The sequence below is a fragment of the Electrophorus electricus genome, chromosome 4 (assembly GCF_041902795.1).
Source record: "Electrophorus electricus isolate QZ-2024a chromosome 4, ASM4190279v1, whole genome shotgun sequence".
NCBI classification, from domain to species: Eukaryota; Metazoa; Chordata; class Actinopteri; order Gymnotiformes; family Gymnotidae; genus Electrophorus; species Electrophorus electricus.
In genome coordinates this window covers 14,900,001-14,920,786 of record NC_137500.1, presented here as the reverse complement: position 1 = coordinate 14,920,786, position 20,786 = coordinate 14,900,001, and the positions used below count along the sequence as shown (strand labels likewise).

Genomic DNA, 20,786 nt, shown 5'->3' with positions numbered 1-20,786 from the left:
GGTGCATTGTAGTTCTGTTGCCAAGTTGGGTTTCTTAAACTTTTTTTTCTTCTCATTTTTATTTTTAATAGAACACCAAATGACATGTAGAAATGCTTTGAAATGCCACTGAAGTAACCATGGATAATGGACATCTGGGCCTTCAGTTGTGTTTTTTTAGTTGTTTGTTTGGTGGCTAAATTAGCTAAACACAATGTGTCCCTTAAATCAAGGTAAAATGTTATTATACACAGACTTAATTGATGGGCAATCTCATAAATCTTTTTTTTTTTTCTTATTTATAATCCAGTTACCTCTTTTTAATCCACTTATCTACATTTTAACTGATATAAGGATGATTTTTTTTTTCATATCATCTCACTTAGATTTTCCCTGCCACCCATTGCCATGGTTTTATCTTTAGACTTTTGTGAAAATATGACTGAAAGCACATGAAAGAGTACTAAATAAATTAAATGAATTTGGTATACTCTTTTGTACTGACACTATTTATAGACCATGCCATTGGCCATATATTCATATAGAAAGTTTCCAACTAACCTCAGATTAAGTTTCATAAAGCAACAATATTCCCCATGTTTCATAATAGCACTCTATATATAAGAAAAAAATAACTTTAGAAATGACTTTTTTAAAATTTTCTGTTGCCAACTTTTTACAGTTCCTATTTGTAGTAAGTGTGCCTATTCTGTAGTTAGGCACTTTACATTTTTACATACATATTTGTTTAAGCTGTTTTCAGTTGGTCGTATGTAAAGTGAGAAATCAATTATAAAGATAATCTATCTTTTCAAATTTACATATAGCTTTCTGAGCTGTTAAGACCACAACTGACCCAGTGTGACATGTTATGTGAATCCCTGGAAAATGTACCAGGTTGTAGAATTGGTGAGGGTGTGTGAGGGAAAACACAGAAGGAAGAATGAAAGGGACTATGAACAAGTCTACATCGCTCACACCAACTTGACCTGGGAGGGCTTCCTGAAATTCCCTATCCTTAATCACGCACAACCAAGTTTGAATTTGAATGCCGTCAGTTCAGTCTAAGGGACAACTTATGAGGCTAATTACATCCTATTTGCTTTAATGAGGGTTGAATAACCTTGTGAGAACATGCACCTGGGAGCCCCTCCTTTTAACTCTGACAAGGACACCACCATTTCTTAAGCATAACCTGTGGCACAGCAGCTACTTGCAGCCCAAGCAAACAACTGCAAATAGAAAATCATGAACCAGGAATTCTATATGATTTTACATAGAATTCTGTATTTTGCAGATAGGTATTCATAAAAGAGAAGCCTTTGGTTACAAATATTTGATAATTCAATTGTTTAAAGGTTAGCACCTTGCAGATTTTCAGACATGTAAACCAGGTCTTCAATCTTACAGACAACACACACACACACATACATTGAAATTCAAAGGAAAATATAGATGCAATTCAGACTTTCTAGTTAACAAACCAGGATCCCAAGAGTCCAAACAGAGCAGCAAGGAAAAGTGGAAAGGATATACAAGTGAAAAACAGGTATTACACAGCACTACAAGCACACTCCACCAGGGAAACAAGCATACAAAAATCATAGTGTAGCAAATTACATGAAATATGAAATTTGCTGGATCCCATTCTGAAAACAAATACAAGTTTGCTTAGTTATTTGGCATTCAATCTCTACACATGAGCCCTAGTGAATAATATTCTCAGACACTTTAAGTGCACGTGGTGTTTGTGTTACAGTGGGGATGGAAACATGTAGAACAGCTTTATCATCTATAAAACCAATTGTGACATTAAAAGCGATTTGCAACAGGCCTTGGACTAAACCCAATGACTAGAACCCAATGACATGGATCTGTTAACAGGGTTTTTTGAATGTACTATTCTTCAATTATTGAAAATTAAACAATTACTGAATTTCTCTCAAACACACACCCATAGAACAGATGTTCAGAGAAAATAAATGCTACATTACCAAAAAATAATTTAATACATTTGGAAAAAAATAATTCATGTGTAGCACTTATGGAACTAAATAGATTTTCCTTTATTAAAGAACATTTACTGTTAATTGAGCACCACTGTATACAATTCTCACATAGGTTGGTTGAATTCTTCAACACTGATGTGACTGAGAGGCTAAACAGTAGACCAAGTGATGTGATGTACTTATGAATGACTCCATCCCTAGAGAAACACAGCCTTCCATTAAGAACTCTTCCTAGAAACCCAGTTGAAAATATCCTAGGGAATCCTAACACAAGAAGTAGAAGTTGCCATTTTATGCTGATTTCAACTATTGTTTTACTGACAATGGTTATGGTGATAGGTTGTAACAAATCAACATAAAAGGGCAATTTCTTCTGACAGAATGTGAAGAGACCAATGAAATCAATAAAAACCTGATCAAACTCAGAAGGGCCATACTGGAAATCTCCCTGTGCCACCAGACAGTTTCACATAGTGACAGTAAAAATCAGCCAAAGATAAAAGAATATTATTATCCATTATCTTTTAAGGGTATTATAAGTAGCAGACATTATAATCATCAGTCATTATTAAATTTGGAGAGAAACTGTGCACACAGAAACAAAAAACCTGGGAATCTATACAGTACTGATGCATCACAAACACATTTAATTACAGGAAACGAAGCATCTCCGAAGCTTGATGCATCAGAAGAAGTGCACTCCTCAAGAAAACTTGTTTCGGTAGTGTTCTTACAGCAGTCTGTGTAGACCAGTGTATCCGACACATAAAACACAAACTCAACAGGCCAAGACTGTAGAATGTCTGCGGGCCTTTTTTCTAAGACCCTCAGCATTCTTCTGTAGTTCTCACGCCCTGACAAAAGATACCTTGGGTTGAGTTGAACATCTCAAGTCCATAGTGTCTTTTATGGCCCTTCACTGTAGGTTGGGTAGTGCACAATATTTTGGTGAGTATTGTATTCATAGTTCTTTAGCCTCTATACATTGTAGGTGTAGTCGGTCAAGTAGTCCTTCAGTCTATTAGGAAGTGGGAGCTCTTGTACCTGTCGTGTAGTTTTATTGATGGCAATGCGACACAAGTGCTGAAGAGAAGGTATAGCTGTGTACACAGGAGTTGTCAGAAGGAGCTGCACTGTGCCATTGGATGGGGCCAGTGGAGCGGTCCCACCCTTACAGGAAGTCCTGGACAGCTGAACATAATGCTCCACCAGGTGGACCACACTGTCAAACTGCTTAAGTTTGGGCTTGACCAGTACCACAGAGTCCAGCTTGAACTTGCCTTCCTTGTACTCTATGCGCAGGTTGGTGGGCCCAGCCGATGTCATGGCAGAGATGGTGAAGAGGTAGTCTCTCTGGGTGCTATCACGGACCAGGAATGTACCTTCTGATGCATCCTGAAGGATCTCTTTGGCTTCATTGGCTGTCAGGCGGCCCCAGTACCAGCCTGCCACCCAGGAAATAAGAACAAAGAAATCCATGTGGTCACACATATCAGCTTCCATGATGTGTGCCCATGTACAATACTCAATCCTGCTGTACATCAATAGTTATAGAATTATAATTTTATGCAATTGTTATATTTGTGTTACTGTATTGCTGTTTTTTATTCAGAGAGAAAAGGTCATTGTTGCTACGCATGAACCTCAGTCGCTTTATAAGGCAATGTCTTTCCAGATGTGCTGCTACAGGTTCTGCTGCGCTGAGCACTCTGCATTCACAGTAGTGCAACTCACAGCTCCCCGCCCTGCACCACACAGTACAGCCAAAAGAGGGAAAAAAAAAACCTCCGCATTCTTCTTTATACAAGCCCATTACTCCAGTTTATATTACTCCACTGAGCCTAACCTAGCTAAACTACAAATTATATATATATATATATATATATATATATATATATATATATATATATATATATATATATATATATATATATATATCTCACATACATACATACATACACACACACATACATACATACATACATACATACATACATACATACATACACACACACACACACAAAAGTGGGCTGGACACCATGTGTGGGACACACCCTGCTGAATAAAAACGATAAGCTATCAAAGAAAATTACAGATAAGCAATTAAAAGTTTATTGCCAAAGTTTTAAAAATAAAAACCTTAATCTTATTAACAAGTACAGGTGTGTTATTTCAATCAGTTTTTTGGTTCATGGTTATTGCAGCAAATAAAAGAAAGGGATATATTACCACAAAATTGAACCAGCGAGACTGAATAGATTCAGACAGTACACTCAACTTAATCATAAACACAAAATGATTTTAAAAAATAACTAGAAGAAAAAAATTAACGATTTTCATTTTAAAGCATAACGTTTGCCTACCGGAAACACGAAACTGATACATTAAATTCAATGTTTATTTTACGTTTTATCTTTACGATTAAAATTAAGCAAACGACCATTTTAACCACACTTTAACCATGTTTCCAGAATGACTGTAACCAACTGTGGTTATTCATGTTTAATTTTTGTGTTTATTATCCCCATTTCCCTCGAGGAGCAGTAAATACTATGCAACATAAAATTTTGTAACATAGGTTTACGAAGAAAGGCAACGAAAAGCCCAAGTAATAAATAAATGTGATATAGTCATGCAAATGTAAATAAGCATAAACCTCATTAGACCTACCAGTATTTTTGAGGTCTCTCATGGCTGCGGCGATTCGTCCCATTTCGGACTGTGCGACTCGGGTTTCTGCCTCTGCTCTCCTGTCATTTTCGATGGTTTCCGTAGAATCGGAGGAGTGACAGGTCATTGGAGAACCCCAGTACGCATCCAATCAGTGTGTGCAAAAGTCCTTCAAAGATGAGCGGTCAAAGACTTCTACAGTATCCACTCAGCTTTACTGGATTTATGAATGAACGCGCTGATCTAAAAATAAATAAAGTCGTCAAGTGTCTGTGTTAAAGAGGTGAAATCAAGAGCAATATATTACATATAAGCAAGTCAAACCAAATGTGCTTTAAAAATGCACTGCTTGTCTTCTATAGAGCGTAATCGTGATTTTTATAAGCTATTGCAAATAACAATAGCATCGGCTGTCTAACAAGACGTGCATTCATTTTTGTCGCACGTGAAGCTCGGTGTGCATTGAGAGCAATGAGAATTACAATAAATGAGACGATTGGTGAGTCTTCTTCGAACTGGTTGTATATCTACTAGGAAAATACACGAAGTATTACCAATCTTTACTGGTAATTGGTGATAGTTTCAAATAACAGGGCTTTTTGTTTTTACAGACTATTTAATTCTAATGTATGTGTGCGTTTATCCGGTCTTTCAACAAATGTATGCTGATGTTTTGACATATCCTGTCTTCAAGCGACGATTTCAATTAAATTACAAAACTATACAAGATAGCCTACCTTAACAGACAAAACTATTCTTGACATTGATACAAATAGCTAGCTGGCTGGCTGGCTAAATGAACCGGGGCAACGCTACAGGACATTCACCAGTAGGTTATATAGGCTACAACAGAAATTAAAAACAATTAGGTTAACTTACCCCTTGTCTTTCTGCAAATGAACAAACTACTCCAGTGACTTTCATTTTACATATATTAAATCTCAACATGATACTTGGGCACCTAGCTAGCTGCTACAACCAATGACCTCATCGTTACCACTAAATTCGTTGCACCTTGACATGTCAATTCAAACTCGTAGTAAAATAGACTGCCTGTTTCCCGTACTATTCGTGGTTTTTGGCCAACACCGTACTATTCAAATGACAAACCGAAAGAAAACTAAACGCTACTAGATCTTTTTTCGTCTCAGCATCTACAACCAAATTGTCGTGTCAAGCTCTTTGGAGGTGTGCTAGTTGGTCGCTATCGCCTGTGCGCCCAAGAAACTGTTGTCAAACCGGTGTCGCTTGTCGCAGAAGATAAAAACTATGCCCGCCGTAATGCAGAACCAAATATCCAACAGAAAAAGAATATGCATTCTGTTAAGCTCTGAATCTGTCAGGACCTCTACGTCTTTCTTTGGTGTTTGTTGTTAACAACCTAATCGCCATTTAACATTGTCGTACACAAAAGAACAATTTCCAAGAACTTTCCAGGAATCGTGTCACGTGGACAAAAGCGCGAAGATTTTTTTAAGGTGGTGCCAAACAATTTTTTGTCCCAGGTTAACAGGGTCATTTCCCACCTGTCCAGCTTATTTGGACAAACTATTTAGTTCATTAAAAACAATGTGCACTACCATGAAATAAATACTTTTTATGACTACAGCATTTGCATGTATGGGTTATATTTTTTCTTTCATCGTTTCCTCTTATACAAAGCGAATTAGCCTACAAATCACAACGGCAATTCCTTACAAGAATACTCGCTGGCATTTAGAGGCTTTTTAACTTGCTTCAGAAGTGTATCTTAATCCAAATGAATTTAATAAATGTATTAAATGTATAAGGACACATGCTACACATATTAAAAAACAGTAATAGCGCCATTTGATTGTCAAATAAAAGCGGGCCAACACAGCCAACAAATGTAAGCAGTAAGTGTAGAAAAAATACTATTTTAAAAATTATAATCATTGTTGTTGTTGATGATGTAAATGAAAATAATGATTTGTATTAAGCCTTTAAAAATGCTGGAATTGTATGCATCCAAGTAGGATTCTTCGCTATTGAGTGTCAAGGAGTCAAAGCAATGGAATTTTGTCTTCTGATTCAAAACAAAACAACAAACCTAAACCAATAACTAGGCCTATCACTTTGCCTTTTTTAGCCTTTCTGTGGTCCTTATTTCCCTCTTAGAACTTAATTTATATTAAAATATACTTTATTGTTGTCGAAAGACCCCCATTTTGCCAATGAATTTTTATAAAGACCAGCTGACCTTTTGGATACATCACGTGTACCACCTTAAAAATGTAGACGATCGCTTGGCAGCATCAAAACAATATCACATGCATGCTTTATGCCTTATAATTCGGGTTCTGAAAGGAATGTCTATGTTGAAATTCTCTTGTCATAAAACAACACATCTGGCAGGTATTATTTATTTGTTGCTTTAGCTTTTTCAATTTGTAAACATGGTTGTAAACTCTCACAATATCTAAAATGAACTAAAGTTTCAAAACCTGGTTTGTTCAAAAGATTATCAGTCAGTCAGTATAAAGCAGTATATCTTTAATCTTGAATAAATTACCATCGTTATTTTCTTCAGATTTCATCTAAAATATGCAGCTATTTTCTGAATTTATTTGACGTGCTCCACCGATGAAAATCTGAACCAATTGTACATATATGATCGTCCGGTAGACCAGTCTTACGCAAGATGCAGCAGTTCAACGTATTACATATATTAGGTTATAAATAATGTGACATTTCTTGAGAGGATGGGCATTAGCTAAATACGTAAATAGCATAAATATGTTACCTGCATGCTGACATGCTATACATGTCATTAAATTCTTACTTCTTATTGTACGTACTAGTGTGGCTTTTAAGTCCTGGGTTGTCGAACTGGCACGCATAAACTGCTCTGAAACCAGTTTTTCTATTTGGCAGGGGAAGCTGCGCCTACATCGAGGTAACAAACTAGGTCTCAATAATATGTGACAGGCCTATGGCTAGATCTGCTGGTCACAACTGGGATCGCAGACGATTTCATCGTCACTTCTGATTATTTTAAAACAAGTTTCTGAGTACTGAAATAAACTTTTAAGAACGCTGTAACCTACCTGTCTTTGTGGCAACGATGTTTCAGTTTATCTTGCCATCTGCCTTTACCCGTCTCAGCACAGCAGGCACCCAATTAGGCACGATATTGTTGAATGTTTTCTGTCACAGTGTGTTTTCAAATCTGTACCACTGACAACAAATTCGCTGTTTATTACGGTAATCAAAGACTATTGGTAATGCATTTATTTAATGTGTTTGGATCATATTTTAACAACTCCAGTCCAGTGAGCGGCGACAGTGTCCTTTCAGTTTCATGATCTTACGTCACTGTCGCGCGCAAAATGAACGCGGCACCTAGTTAGACTCCTGTAAAGTGAAAGTGTCCTAACCGAACAATTGTAGCTACGTTTTTTTTTACGTCAGGTAAGTTGGCTAGATAGCTGTTTATTTATCTTAGAAGAAGTTATTCGTATAACCTTGGCTATTGTTAGAGCAGCAGCTACCGCTAACCTAACGAGTTAAGATAGCTAACCTAGAGTTAATGTATCCTAGCCATCTTACTGCATCTACTCGAAGATGAATGAGAACCGTGGTTTTGTCGGATTTGGGTGTTACAACTAAGTAACGCTAAGTTATGTATGCTAGCTAGCTAATATTTAATTTTCTTTTTGATAAAAGCTGGCTTTATAGCGTTAGCTAGCTAACGTAGCCATATAAAGATAGTTTAGTTAGCTAACTAGATAACTAAGATAGGTTACGTAGCTTAGCGTTACGGAAAAGAATTAAGGAACGTGTGGGATAAATAAATACTCAGTGGACACACGATATACCTAGATAGATGGTTACAAATAGATAAATAGCTAGCTACCATATTTAATTTATTTTACTACATATTAACTAAAATTGGCTTCTATTTTTTATTTAATTAATTTTGTAACCAAAAATAGATATTTGATCTTGATAGATATTTGATACATGACTTATAAAATACTTGCATTCACGACTTCATCAAACACAGGCATTGGTGAATTAAGGATATCCTCACACACACAAAATATCTGTAGGTTAACGTGCTCATTTGCATGTTGCGGCCTTCTCCAATCACAGTATTGCAATAGTCGATATTGTGATTATAAATGTGGAACTACATAGCTGCTGTGCACAGTGCAGCTCCCTGCTCCTCACGAATCTGGGATGTATGACTAGCGTCCTTGTAATATTTTCTCGTCGGTCAGACTTATCCCCTGTAATGTCCGAATATAATTCAAAACTTGAATCAACAAAAATAAAATATTGCCTAATAGTAGTGTGATGACTGGTCAATGTCAAAGCTTAATTTTAATTCCTAGAACTCACAGGTTTAATATGAATTCTGCGGAGGCAAGGTTTGCCCACCTATTACAACCCATACGGGACCTCACAAAAAATTGGGATGTTGATCTGGCATCCCAGCTTGGAGAGTATCTAGAAGAGGTGAGTTTGTACAAACCAATCATGTACTGAAACCAGTTTCTTTAATTTTAGTGACAGCACCTTACGACTTTATTTTCGTTCTTGAGGCCAATGTTGATATACAAAAACATTAGCTCTGGATTCATGAATCAACATTGAATGTTTATACAGTAATATTCAAAGACAGTTATTTGTGCTGAAATCATAGGTCCACAATATGTTAGTGCCCTCATGGGTAAAAGAAAGATTATCATAGGTTTGACAGAAACAAGCAGCTTTACAAGTCTCTATATGCATATGTAGTAGCCTAAATAAGTTATACCTAAGCCATCCAACAGCTCCTGGGTGATCAGGGATTGGATTTCAGCATGGATATGTTAGACACTTTTGTCCTGTTGTTGTGTGCGTCTTGTGCAGCTTGATCAAATGACCATTTCATTTGATGGAGGGAAGACAATGATGAATTTTGCTGAAGCAGCTCTTTTAATTCAAGGCTCCACATGCATATATGGAAGAAAGGTGAGCTTTGGCTTGGTTGAAGGGTGCGTGTCAAATGTGAGGGTTTAGTTGATGATTTGGCCTAGGAATTGTTAGCTCTGTCAATTCACATATTACATTAAGTCTAGGTGTAATATTGCTATTGAGGATTTTTTATTGAAAACATTTCCGTCTTGTACTAGGCATAGTGTGTGTCCAAAAATATCTCTCTTTCCCTGTGTGTTTACCTTCACTTGAACAATTGTGTAACTTGCAGGTCGAACTGCTACATAATTTGGTGTTCCAGACTTTGGACTGCATCTCAAACAAAACCAGAAGGTAACTGGATGCAAATTCTTATTATTTAAGGAGGTGCTTGGAGGGTCATCAGATACTACAGCCTGAAAAGTCTGTTTCCCACAGGCGTGACAAACAAGGCTCTGTGCAAGCAGACGGTGTCACAGACAACCTCGCACCACATGATGAAAGGGATGACTTTGAGGTATGTACTGACACAAATTTTGGTTTTCACAAAGTTTACTGCCCCAGTTTTTTTGTCAGATGTTTAGATAGTATAGTGAAGTACAATTATTATAAGCATTTCATGTTTTGTTTTTTTTCTTTTTTTTAATTTTTTTCTTTTTTTTAACTTTTTATTGACAAATGCATCCTGTTTAAGCAAAGACTTAATATTTACAGTGTTGAGCCTTCTTTTTTAAGCCTTCTGCAATTTGCCTTGGCATGCTGGATATCAGCTTCTGGGCAATATCTAGACTGATGGCAACCCATTCTTCCCTAATTAGTGCTTAGAGTTGATCACAGTTTCTGTGTTTGTTTGTCCACCCTCTTTTTGAGGATTCACCACAGGTTCTCAATGGGATTGAGATCTGTGGAGTTTCCTGGCCATGTACCCAACCGGATCTATTTGTCAATAAAAAGTTTTTAAAAAAAAACAAACACGAAATGTTTATAATTGTAATAATTGTATAATTGTATAACTTCACTATACCATATAAACATCTGAAATTTAAAAAAAATTAAGGCAGGAAACTTTGTGAAAACCAAAATTTGTGTCAGTCTCAACTTTTTGCATGACTGTAGTTTCGAAATGGCAACTAATGTGAGTTTACTGTGCCTGTATGCAGTTTGATTTGATGGAAGAGGAACCCAACATTCAGAATTTGAATATGAGGAGTGATCCATCTGGGGTAAGTGTCCTCTTATTAGACATATAGTCAGCCATGTGGCTTAACTGCTAATATATGCTTGGACTTTAGTCTTGTTATATTCCATGTGGTGTTATCTAGAAACTTTTAGAAGTGTGTTTGTTTCTGTCTTCACATGCTTAGTAAAATGTGGGAAAAAAAATGGGTTTAGGTCATTTTTGTTGGCCTTCTCAACTAAACATGTATATTTAAGTTTTTGAAGTGTCTCTTTGGCTAAAGTCAGAGATTAGGATTATTATTTTTCTGCATATTGTGATTATAACTAATACGTACCGTATGCATACATATACGGTGTGTGTGCATGTTAGTGCATTGTTCATTACATAATTGTGTTCCTTCAGCCAGTGAAGATTGTGCGACTCCCTCCTGAATCTCTGATAGCAGCTGAGGCACAAGAGAAGCAGAAATATCCGCTCCTCAGGTAAGCACTGCATTCAGCAACCAGACTGGTTCTCCACGGTAGAAGAGTATAATTATGCCTTCTGCATGTCAAACAGTAGAAGTAACAAAGAATAGGGAAGAATGAATTTTAGTTTCTGTTGGCGCAGAAGAGAGGATCTGTGTGCTGTGGGCACCAACACCACCTTCTGAAGGCACATGATCAGAAGACTCTTGTTTACCACTTAAAGAAAATACATTCAAGAGAAGATTACACTTCTGTAATCTAACCCATGTCATTCTTTACAGCTTAATTAGTACAGATAAGAAAAGATAGTGACATTTTGGATAAAGGCACCTAGTAGTCGAGTGTTGTTCACATCTGTGGAAAAGCATGTTTGTGGTTGTTCTAGTCTGAAGGGAGAGGTCCTGGGCAGCTGTAAAGATTTCCGGATCAACAACTTTACCCTGGACACTTTGGGGATTATTCGCCTGGGCCTTAATTCCTTCCAGAAAGAAGCTCCAGGTAATGGACAGCAAACCTGTAACACACATACAATATGTAACCTTAGTTTAGTATGCTCTGGTGTCCCTCTAGCATTACTCTGTGCTGTGCTTGGAAGTCTCGGAAGTCTTCCCTTCAGTTCTAAATGTTAATAAGGAAAAGTGCCTTGGTTTGTGTTTTAGCCTGGTGTCCAGGGGACATGATGGAGTTTATTGCTGGTGGTGCTGGTGATGTGAATGGTGAAGACAATGATGGCGGCAGTGGTGCTGAGGAGCTTCCTCCCCTCATGGACAATGGTGTGGAGATGGAGCTAGAGCCTGAAGAGCATATCAGAAGACACCAGGTACCAGAAAATTCAGTTTACCAGTGCAGGAGCAGTGTCTTAATACTCATATTTATTTCTATAAATCCATGATGTAAACCCACATCATTTGTCAAAGGCAGATTTCTAAATGACAGGGTATAAGATTATGTTGATTGACTACTACCCTCTATTTAGCTGTCATGCTGATGAAACATAATGAAGCTCTGTTTTATTGTAATAATAAAACCATCGCAGTTACTTTGAAATATTAAAAAGGGTTTGTTGTGCTCATTTGCATATAATTTAATCATGTAATTTATGAGGATAGGAACATATTTTACATTCTTGACTCCCTTTAACCCCCATAGGCCACCGGTGAAAAGCGAATGCTGAGGCTGAGGCCCACTGTGCAACCAGTTGCCGAACAGCCAAAGCAGCTCCAGGTAGAGAGATATGGTCGTAACATCAAAACCACATGGCTGATAGTCACACAGCAATGGCTGAAACAAAAAAAGCTCAAATCTACATGATATAGATGCAAAAGAGGGTTATAGGTAATGTACTCTGTCACATTTATGGCTTGTAAGAGAATGTTTGATTAGGGTTAGAAGAAGATTATATGCAGCATATGGTTATAGGCATATAGGTGTAGCCATATGGGCAGGTTTTGTATGCATCTTATGTCAACTAAACACTACTGGACAACAATTGTAATACACAAACATTATATAGGAAGTTAAACCAGTAGCCTAAGAGAATAACAAATTAATTTAAATGTTTCAGCAGACTGTGGATCCTTGGAAATGGCTTGACCCGTATGAAAATATTGGGGAGGATAAACCTCTGAAAACAGGTGAGAGCTAAAGACTGACACCCTGGTCAAGTGACTGCAGTGTTCCTCTCTCAAATATCTATGAATATATTAGTGGTGCTTCTTTTAATATACACTCACCACCCGCTTTATTAGAAACATCTAAGCACAGGTGGCAGGCCACTCTTAAACCAGCATCGACCGGGATATGTATAAAGACTCCAGTAGCACTGTGTGTTGGACTTTGACCAGTGCAGTACTACAACAGCCCACTACCATGTCATTACCATGACAGCATCAGTGCTGCTCTGAGAATAGTCTGCCATCTGAATGATAATCCATCTGCATTGGTCCAGAGATGGTCCAGCTCAGCAACAACCAGTGATAAACGGGGTAGAGGCTGGTTGACAAAATGGCAGCAGATGGATGAGCTTTTAGTCTGTAACTGTACAGTAAAATGCATCTGTATGATAGGTGGAGTAAGTTAAATGTCTCTACTACAGTGCCTAGTGGGTGTGCAGTACTCTGTCTATTGTTCAGTTTGAATATGGTGTGTTAGCCTTTTCTTTCTCCTGTCCAGGGAAATGCTGCAATGTGCCTGCTGGCCTGGAGGAATCAGGCAAGAGGAAGAGGAAAGCCGCCTCCAAACTACAGGACTTCTGGGGCTGGTGCACAAGTGCTTGTGCGTGTGTGTGTCTGTGTGTCTGTCTGTCCTGTCTGTGTTTATTCAGATTCACAAATCTGAACCCGCCCCCCACCCCAATAACCAACTGATATCATATGCTAGGCGTGTGTCTATTTAAGACAAATGTTTAACAGCATTCCAGCAAGCAATCACAAGCCAACAGTTCCTGTAAACAGACAAATTAAAATTCAGTAAGGCTGAAAACTGACACGAATAACAGATCAGATTTGCACTTTAAACTCTGCCAAGGACCTGCTGAGTGAACATAGCATCTAAGCACTTAATGTATTGTCCACACTTAATATGTCATAATGTTCCCAATTTTCTATTCCTGTAGATGAGAACACTGAGCGCAAGCTTAAGAACGGACCATTTCATCCAGGTAATGTTCATATAAAAGGTGACGTGTATAACTGCTGTCCACAGAGGCTATGGCACGACTAATTAACAAATGCATTTTCTATCGTAGAATTCAATTACATCTATCTGAGCAAGATGAGTCAGCAAATGAAGGCACGCAAGAGGGTTCTAACGAAAACGGTGTGTTGGCTCATAGTGCCAGTTTATTAGACACGGGCTATATTTATCAAATGATTGAGTAAGAGTGCTGATCTGTGATCAGTTTTTGCCTTTTACGTCCTCATTATTGCAGCCATACAAACAAAGGCAGCAGATGCCAGATCAGGATTCTCACTTTGAGGTTTTTAATAAATGTGGTGCATTTAAGCCCAGATCTAAATGTTCACCTATGAAAAGCTTAAAAGAAAAGTGAAAAATAAATTTATACTGCACAGCCTAAAAACTACAAACTTGTGTCTCACTAACTGGAGTGAGCATTCTTTTGCTGCATTTTGAGTGTTGTGTGATGTTTGGTTGCATGACTGTAGCTAGGATTCATTGCTTTTACTTTTTGCATACCCTTTATTTGTCCCTTTCCCTTTTAAGGTTTTAGGCCTGTTTGTGTTCATTGTCAGCTGAACCAGAACCCTAGAAACTCTCGATGGCAAACTGCTAAACTAAGAAACTGCTATACCGTATAATTTTAAATCTACTGTAGCATTCTAAGAGTAATAGTAAATATAGTGGAAGCAGATTGGAAAACCTGGCAGTGCACAGACTTTGGGAACAGACTGTACGTTTTAGCTGAGCTTGAAACACTGTTAAAGTTTGTAACATCAGTTGGTGCTGTTGTGTTAGTGGAATGTGCACTTTGCTAATCTGAAGCAAGTTCTTGCTCATGTGGGCTTCAAACATGGCATCTTTTTAATTTCAGGGTGTATACATTTCTGATGAGGTGCTAAAAAGAACTTACTTGGAACCGGAGAAACAAGAGGACCAGGATGAGGTGGCCCGACATCCAGACTTGGATGGTAAGACAAAAAAGCATGGGCTGTGTATGCATGCATACTTATACACAGAAAACATTTATAAGACATCTTCCCAGATCAAGCCTAAACCTACACTAAAAACAATTTGGGATGGTGATTCAACATTGGCTCTACAATTTAGTCCAAGATTAGGCTTGATCCATGTCAGTAAACTGACCCTATTACTTTACTTTAAAGCAGATATGTTTAGCTTTACATTTTTTTTGCCCATGAAGGTAGAGGAGTATGTACCATGTTTGAGTTTCATACATTTATAAATTATATTTGTTTAATCCAGGAGAGGATTATTCAGATCATGAAAATGAAAACTTGTTTGAAGATCACTTGTCCGGCAACGTTATTGGTGACCAGGACCCCATTTTTAATGGTAAATATATATTATAAACAAATACCATCTAAGCTCTTAGCATAGATCCATGATCTTAGCATGGGTTGTCTCTTCTATTCCTCTCTCTCCCCCTCAGATTCACAGATGGGCCGGATCAGTTATGAGGACTTAGTCAAGAAGAGTGTGGTACGCTCAGCATCACACACTCCTCCAGAGAGGATGATGCTTCTCACAGCGTAGATGCACCCTATGTGCTTGAATGATTATGAAAACATTTCCTCTGTAGGAGCTGTTCCTAGCCAATTCACAGAAGTACGCTCAGGAGACAGCATTGTCACGCCGCGTGAGGGAGTGGGAGGACGAGATCAACCCTCTGCTCTTGGCTCAGGTAATGATGTGCACAGCTGCAGTCTGACCTCTCCAGGGGAACATGGAGTTCCTAGCATAGCGTTGCTGTAGTTTGCACAAAGGGGACGGTCACAGAACAGGACAGGGTGTACACACCATCACTGCTGATGTATGTCTGTGTGCTCATAGTACAAAATGTTCTATCTATTACCATCCATAAATAATAGTCTGTTAAAGCAATGATTTTACTGTTTAAGGTTCATCAATGTCCTTGAAAACAAATGAACATGTTTAGTCAAGTATACAAAAATCTTTCCCACATTTTCTCACAAGTGTACAGAATTAAAATAGTTGTTTTTTCAGTTTGTGTTTGCATTTGAAGGTACTTAGCTGTTGAACCAGGTATAACTCTGTACTGTCCAGGAGGACTGTGTGGCTTTTGACATCCACGACTATGGGGACAGGATTGTCCATGCGCTCAGCACTGTTGGGGTAAAGCGGTCGTTTGCCTCCCTTGTGAAGGGCATGGAGAACACGGAAGCCTGCAGATACATGCTTGCTTCTCTTCAGCTGGTTAGTACACACACCAGCAATTGTTGGGAAATTATACACTCATCGTAAATAACCACTGCAAGAGGTTCATGGTTACAATAAAATAACAATGAAATCTTTTCATATAGATTCATGCACACACTGCAGGAATGAGATGTATCTTCTGCAATAATGTTCAGCCTCAAAATATTATAGGGGAGTTTGTATGAGTTTAATTATTTAGGCACATTAACCTACCATTGGTTTGCTGCAAAGCTGAGGAAGCTGGAGGCATGTCTTCCCTTATTGCATGCAGTTCTAACGGTCAAGTCAGTCATGCAATTGGTCATGTTGGAATTTTTTTTTAAAGCCCTCTTATTTAAAAAAGACTGTGATTGATTGATTTGATTGATTTAAAAAAAATTTAATGTTTGTAAATTAACAGCCAGTATCTGCTTCAGGCCAATGACTACACAGTAGAGATTGAAAAGACAACCGGGCTTGAGGAAAGCGTAGACACCATGGAGCTGACGCTATTGAGCAAACAAAGAGCACATGAACGGCTCAAGACCTACAACGCCCCCTCAGACCATGATCTGCCTTGACCCATACCTCTGCTGCATAACACACAGCCTTCATCTTGGACCACCAAATGTACTTCAGTGGGAAATTATTAAATACCGAAGAAAGGCACAGCATCTACATGGTCTTCTAGATCAGACGAGGATTTTTGTGGCTGATTTTTGTACACATCTGTTAAGCTAATAGTAGAGTTTGTTACACTATTGGTGTAGTGGAAAGTCTAATACCAATAAGTGCAAACGGAAAAGGGTCCTGTATGTATGTTTTTAATATAGTGAAATTCTATGTATTACATGTCTTGCCTGTACTATACATTTTAAATTCTTACAAAAATAGTGTACCCAAGTACAGAAATAAATCACTGGCCCCTGATGCAGTGAATTTATTATCATGTGAAAATTATCAAGGGATAAATTACTAAAGAATCACATTCCTTGGGAAATTATCTCTGTAAACAACCAATTTATAATCAAGATATAGAATAACTAATTCTAGAATATTATTTTCCTTTGTTAATCTCTATTTATTACATCTCTATATTAGCTTTTGCTCTATTCTGCTGTTGCAGACACAGCCTAACACTGCACCTCTTTTTAGGTCTACCAAAGGTGAGTTCAAAACCACAACTAATGAGCAAGTCGCCATGACCTGCTGTTGGCTATGTCACTATATATCTACCACTTAACAGACATGTTATATGATGTTGTCAGGGAGGAGCTGTGCTCATGCATGAGCACACTCACAATTCACAATTGCTGGTACTGCAGCAACTAGTGGACATGAACATGTTAATGAGTTTTCCCAGGGTTAAATCACTAGCAACAAGGTTTGAAGTGATTGAGTTCAGAAATCTTCAGTAAACTGCTTTTCAACTGCATGCAGTAAGAAATATTGAATGCAAGGATCTTTAAGAACACACTGTACAATCAACCCGGTCCAAGTTTATTTATAAAATTATTGCACTATTTTAAGTGCATCAAAGACAGTCCCAGTAATGAAATATATAGATTACCCTTTTCCCCATTATAGATGTAGAGACAACTGCTTATGTTATTTTGGCTCCAAGATATTAGACCAATGCAGCACTGAATAAGAGTTTTAATATATTGTAATTATGAAGTCTGTACTTGAAGCCATGCCTGTCTTGCACTTTTTTTTCTGAAAAAACGGTAGCTGCTGAAGATTACTATAATCAAATCTTTTTATGAGATTCTGACATGCAACCTTAATCAGGGAACAACTTAACATAATTCTTCATGTGTTTACGAATACTTTGAGCAATCTGTGTGGCATTCTTTGTTCGGTTATAATAGTCCAGGAAAAGTCCGTCTGGGTTAATGAGGTATATAAGGATGGTGTGGTCCACAATATAGTCCCCATCTTCATCCTTGGGCCCCGCACTGGCATAAACCCTATACGCCTGGCCCACCTCTTTCACTTCTTCAGGCGTTCCAGTCATTCCGAGCAGGCGTGGGTGAAAATCACTAACATACTTCGCCATAGCAGTCACGTCGTCTCTTTCAGCATCAACGGTAATAAAAAGTGGCTGCACAAGGGGCAGGCCAGCATCCTTGTCCAGCAGATCCACTACGCTGCTCACCTTTTCCAGCTCCTCAGGACAGATGTCTGGACAGTGCGTGAAGCCGAAGTACATAAGTACCCAACTACCCAGAAAGTCTTTTTTGGTCCTGCGCCGGCCGGTGTGGTCCAGGAGGGAGAAGTCACCCTGGCCCACAGCCACCTTACTCAACTGCTCCAGCCGCTGAGCCTGCAGTTTCTGGTCCTTCTCATGGTGCACGTACCACCAGGTGCCGACAATCCCACCTCCAATTATCAGAGTTACAGCCAACCGTGTGCGTAGCTTGATCTTGGCTGAGGAGCCAGGTTTTGGGGGTTGATAGGAGCCTTGGGAGTAGGTGGCTTGGTGCTGCTCACAAGGATGGAGGCAGCACAGAAGAGATCCCTCACGACTACAACTCCTAATATGTGTCTGATACCTGCTTGGCCTTTGTACTTGTAAGCAGGAGCTGTATGCCCTTAGTATCTGAGGTAGTAGGACATGAGCGTGTCCGCCGCTGCTGATTTGGAGAGTTGACCTAAAAACACTCCACGATGTTACATAAGTAGCAAGACGTCTTAAACCAAGCATCGTCACGTTCGGCCAGTACAGCTACAGGAAAATGTAAAAGAGATGACCAGAAGACAAAAGATTTGGAATAACCAAGACAGCTCGTCTGACCCTCTAAACAGATTAAACTGGCCATTAACGAAAGATATAAAACAATTATATAATAATTAACAAATTATTTGTTTTATTATAACAGATGTATCGGATACATACAGATCTATAAAACCAACTACACAAACGTTTACAGGATGGACAGTTAACGTTAAAGGGTCCAACTGTCAACACATGTAACCTTGATTAGCTAATCTAGCGCTATATGGCTGCAGTCACCCACATGCTAGATCTTCGCGCACCACATCGGCTACTAAGACCCGTTCAACGGTTTGTCATTTCTGTATAATCAGAAAAGTATAACGTGAAACGTGTATTCCTTACTTGTTGCCCGTAGTCCTCTGTAGGTAGCTAGCTAGCTAAGGAACATCAGCTAACAAGCGAGTAATAAGTAAACGCAGTTTTAGATTAGAAACAGCAGGTTACGATCTAGAAAAACACCATCTATTATAGTATCCGTAGTATACGATACGATTTGCATAGTACTTTTAATAATCATTGAATAAATTATTCATAATGTATATATAATTATAGGAAATATATTGTAAAACAATAGCAAATTTAACCTGACAGTAACAGTGTCTCTTAAAAATGTTAGGTATACTCATTGGCAGATTCGGTACAATGCCAATTACTTGCAGGATGGAAACATTCCAACGGGAGGGAATTTATTCTAAATACGTTGGCCAGTGAGATTGCTTTTAGTTAAATACTTTGTTTTAGTCTAAAACAAATGTATGCAAATAAGATCTATTCTGTGCTTTACCTTAAAATCTCAGTGCTACGAAATGTTGGTCTTTTAATCTAAACGCTAGTTTTATATACCACAAATATAAAACACAAATTGACACAAATTGTTTTGTTTTGCTTTTTAAATAAATATAAAATAAATTTAAAGTGACATTGCGACTACCGGTTACTCCATACATGGGACATTTATCCATTTTTCACACCTGAAAAGAGATGTCAAACCAGTAATATGCTAAATGTGTTATGACATGATGAGCCCAAAGTTGGAAATCAGTAATTAATACGTATGATGAGAACACATTGGTTGACTAAGGCTAAACTATAAAATGAAATTAAAATTTTTTAAAAATAAGACCTTGCGGGCTGAGGTGTGTGTTTCCCACTAGGAGGCAGTGTGACTACAGCAAACTCTCGCGCAGATACTGGGATTTAGAAATAAATATTTGGCGGGAAACTTAGCGGTTAGTTACGGGTTATTTATCTTTAAAACTTGCGTAGAGCCATACTGAGGGTCATTTCAGCATTAGAGTGTATTGTTTAGAGATTGTTTTAGTTTTATATTTTGTTACTTATTAGGCCATATCAGCGTGATGTACTATTAAATATATATTTCAAATATATTTTTCCAATTTTTTCATGCACCCTAGTCAACCGTTGTTATGGCTATATGAAGGGAATAACTTGCAATGAATTAGTAGCACTTTTATACTTTATTGGTCCCCAAGTAAACAAGTGATTGTGCAAAAATAAATTTATCAGAAGCTATTTTTCATAAGGTTATTATCTTTACATTAAACAGCACACACGTGGGTCATTGTTGGGTTATATGGAATTAAATGAAGCATTTAGTGAAGTTTATTCATTTTCCTTTTAGTTTATTCTAATATGCTTGAAAATCTTACTTTCAAACCTGACTGACAACATTTACACAATAACTTTGACAATTCAGAAGTTATGAAGAAGCTAAATCTGTAAAAAGTCTATGCAAATGTAACTATATAAATACTTCATACAACATTAAGGCTTGAAATGTAACATTTTAAAATGTATTAAACAAATGACACATTTGATAAACATTAAAAAAAAATTCAATACATTTTAAAAATAAAAAAAAA

At 37.8% G+C, this 20,786-nt stretch overlaps 3 protein-coding genes across 7 annotated transcripts; 1 reads left to right on the top strand and 2 right to left on the bottom strand.

Annotated features, from left to right (window-relative positions):
• Positions 1-1,969: 1,969 nt before the first annotated feature.
• Positions 1,970-6,092, bottom strand: socs2 (suppressor of cytokine signaling 2). Of its 2 annotated transcripts, none has more exons than XM_081712594.1 (3): positions 5,538-6,092; positions 4,659-4,928; positions 1,970-3,433 (listed from the first exon to the last, which is right to left on the bottom strand). In XM_081712594.1, exons 2-3 carry the CDS (start codon positions 4,783-4,785, stop codon positions 2,967-2,969), a joined length of 594 nt encoding a protein of 197 aa, XP_081568720.1. In that variant the 5' UTR covers positions 4,786-4,928; positions 5,538-6,092; the 3' UTR covers positions 1,970-2,966. The 2 variants fall into 2 exon arrangements, with proteins under 2 accessions (XP_081568720.1, XP_026878818.2); XM_027023017.3 differs by having other exon boundaries at positions 4,659-4,901.
• A 1,890-nt stretch (positions 6,093-7,982) lies between these two features.
• ncaph2 (non-SMC condensin II complex, subunit H2) lies at positions 7,983-17,054 on the top strand. 4 transcript variants are annotated; one of them, XM_081712592.1, is made up of 20 exons: positions 7,983-8,090; positions 9,017-9,140; positions 9,537-9,638; positions 9,874-9,935; positions 10,020-10,098; positions 10,742-10,804; positions 11,164-11,243; positions 11,614-11,726; positions 11,888-12,048; positions 12,378-12,452; positions 12,793-12,862; positions 13,401-13,502; positions 13,843-13,887; positions 13,975-14,045; positions 14,779-14,875; positions 15,171-15,260; positions 15,358-15,407; positions 15,508-15,609; positions 15,993-16,142; positions 16,562-17,054. In XM_081712592.1, exons 2-20 carry the CDS (start codon positions 9,033-9,035, stop codon positions 16,703-16,705), a joined length of 1,764 nt encoding a protein of 587 aa, XP_081568718.1. In that variant the 5' UTR covers positions 7,983-8,090; positions 9,017-9,032; the 3' UTR covers positions 16,706-17,054. The 4 variants fall into 4 exon arrangements, with proteins under 4 accessions (XP_081568718.1, XP_081568719.1, XP_081568717.1 ...); XM_081712591.1 differs by having other exon boundaries at positions 8,007-9,140; positions 12,796-12,862; XM_081712590.1 differs by having other exon boundaries at positions 8,007-9,140.
• Positions 17,055-17,603: 549 nt separating this feature from the next.
• sco2 (synthesis of cytochrome C oxidase 2) lies at positions 17,604-19,495 on the bottom strand. Its single transcript, XM_027023023.3, has 2 exons — positions 19,246-19,495; positions 17,604-18,852 (listed from the first exon to the last, which is right to left on the bottom strand). The coding sequence occupies exon 2, from the start codon at positions 18,829-18,831 to the stop codon at positions 17,908-17,910; it is 924 nt and encodes a 307-aa protein (XP_026878824.3). The 5' UTR covers positions 18,832-18,852; positions 19,246-19,495; the 3' UTR covers positions 17,604-17,907.
• Positions 19,496-20,786: the final 1,291 nt, after the last annotated feature.

What these genes read in the sequence shown, in the direction of transcription:
- socs2 (XM_081712594.1), bottom strand. Translation starts at nt 4,785, where the DNA reads ATGACCTGTCACTCCTCCGATTCTACGGAAACCATCGAAAATGACAGG. An exon ending in GAGAGACCTCAAAAATACTG is followed by an intron (nt 3,434 to 4,658) that starts GTAGGTCTAATG and finishes CCTGGGTGGCAG; the next exon opens with GCTGGTACTGGGGCCGCCTG.
- sco2 (XM_027023023.3), bottom strand. Translation starts at nt 18,831, where the DNA reads ATGCTTGGTTTAAGACGTCTTGCTACTTATGTAACATCGTGGAGTGTT.
- ncaph2 (XM_081712590.1), top strand. Translation starts at nt 8,979, where the DNA reads ATGACTGGTCAATGTCAAAGCTTAATTTTAATTCCTAGAACTCACAGG. An exon ending in TTGGAGAGTATCTAGAAGAG is followed by an intron (nt 9,141 to 9,536) that starts GTGAGTTTGTAC and finishes CGTCTTGTGCAG; the next exon opens with CTTGATCAAATGACCATTTC. An exon ending in CATGCATATATGGAAGAAAG is followed by an intron (nt 9,639 to 9,873) that starts GTGAGCTTTGGC and finishes TGTAACTTGCAG; the next exon opens with GTCGAACTGCTACATAATTT.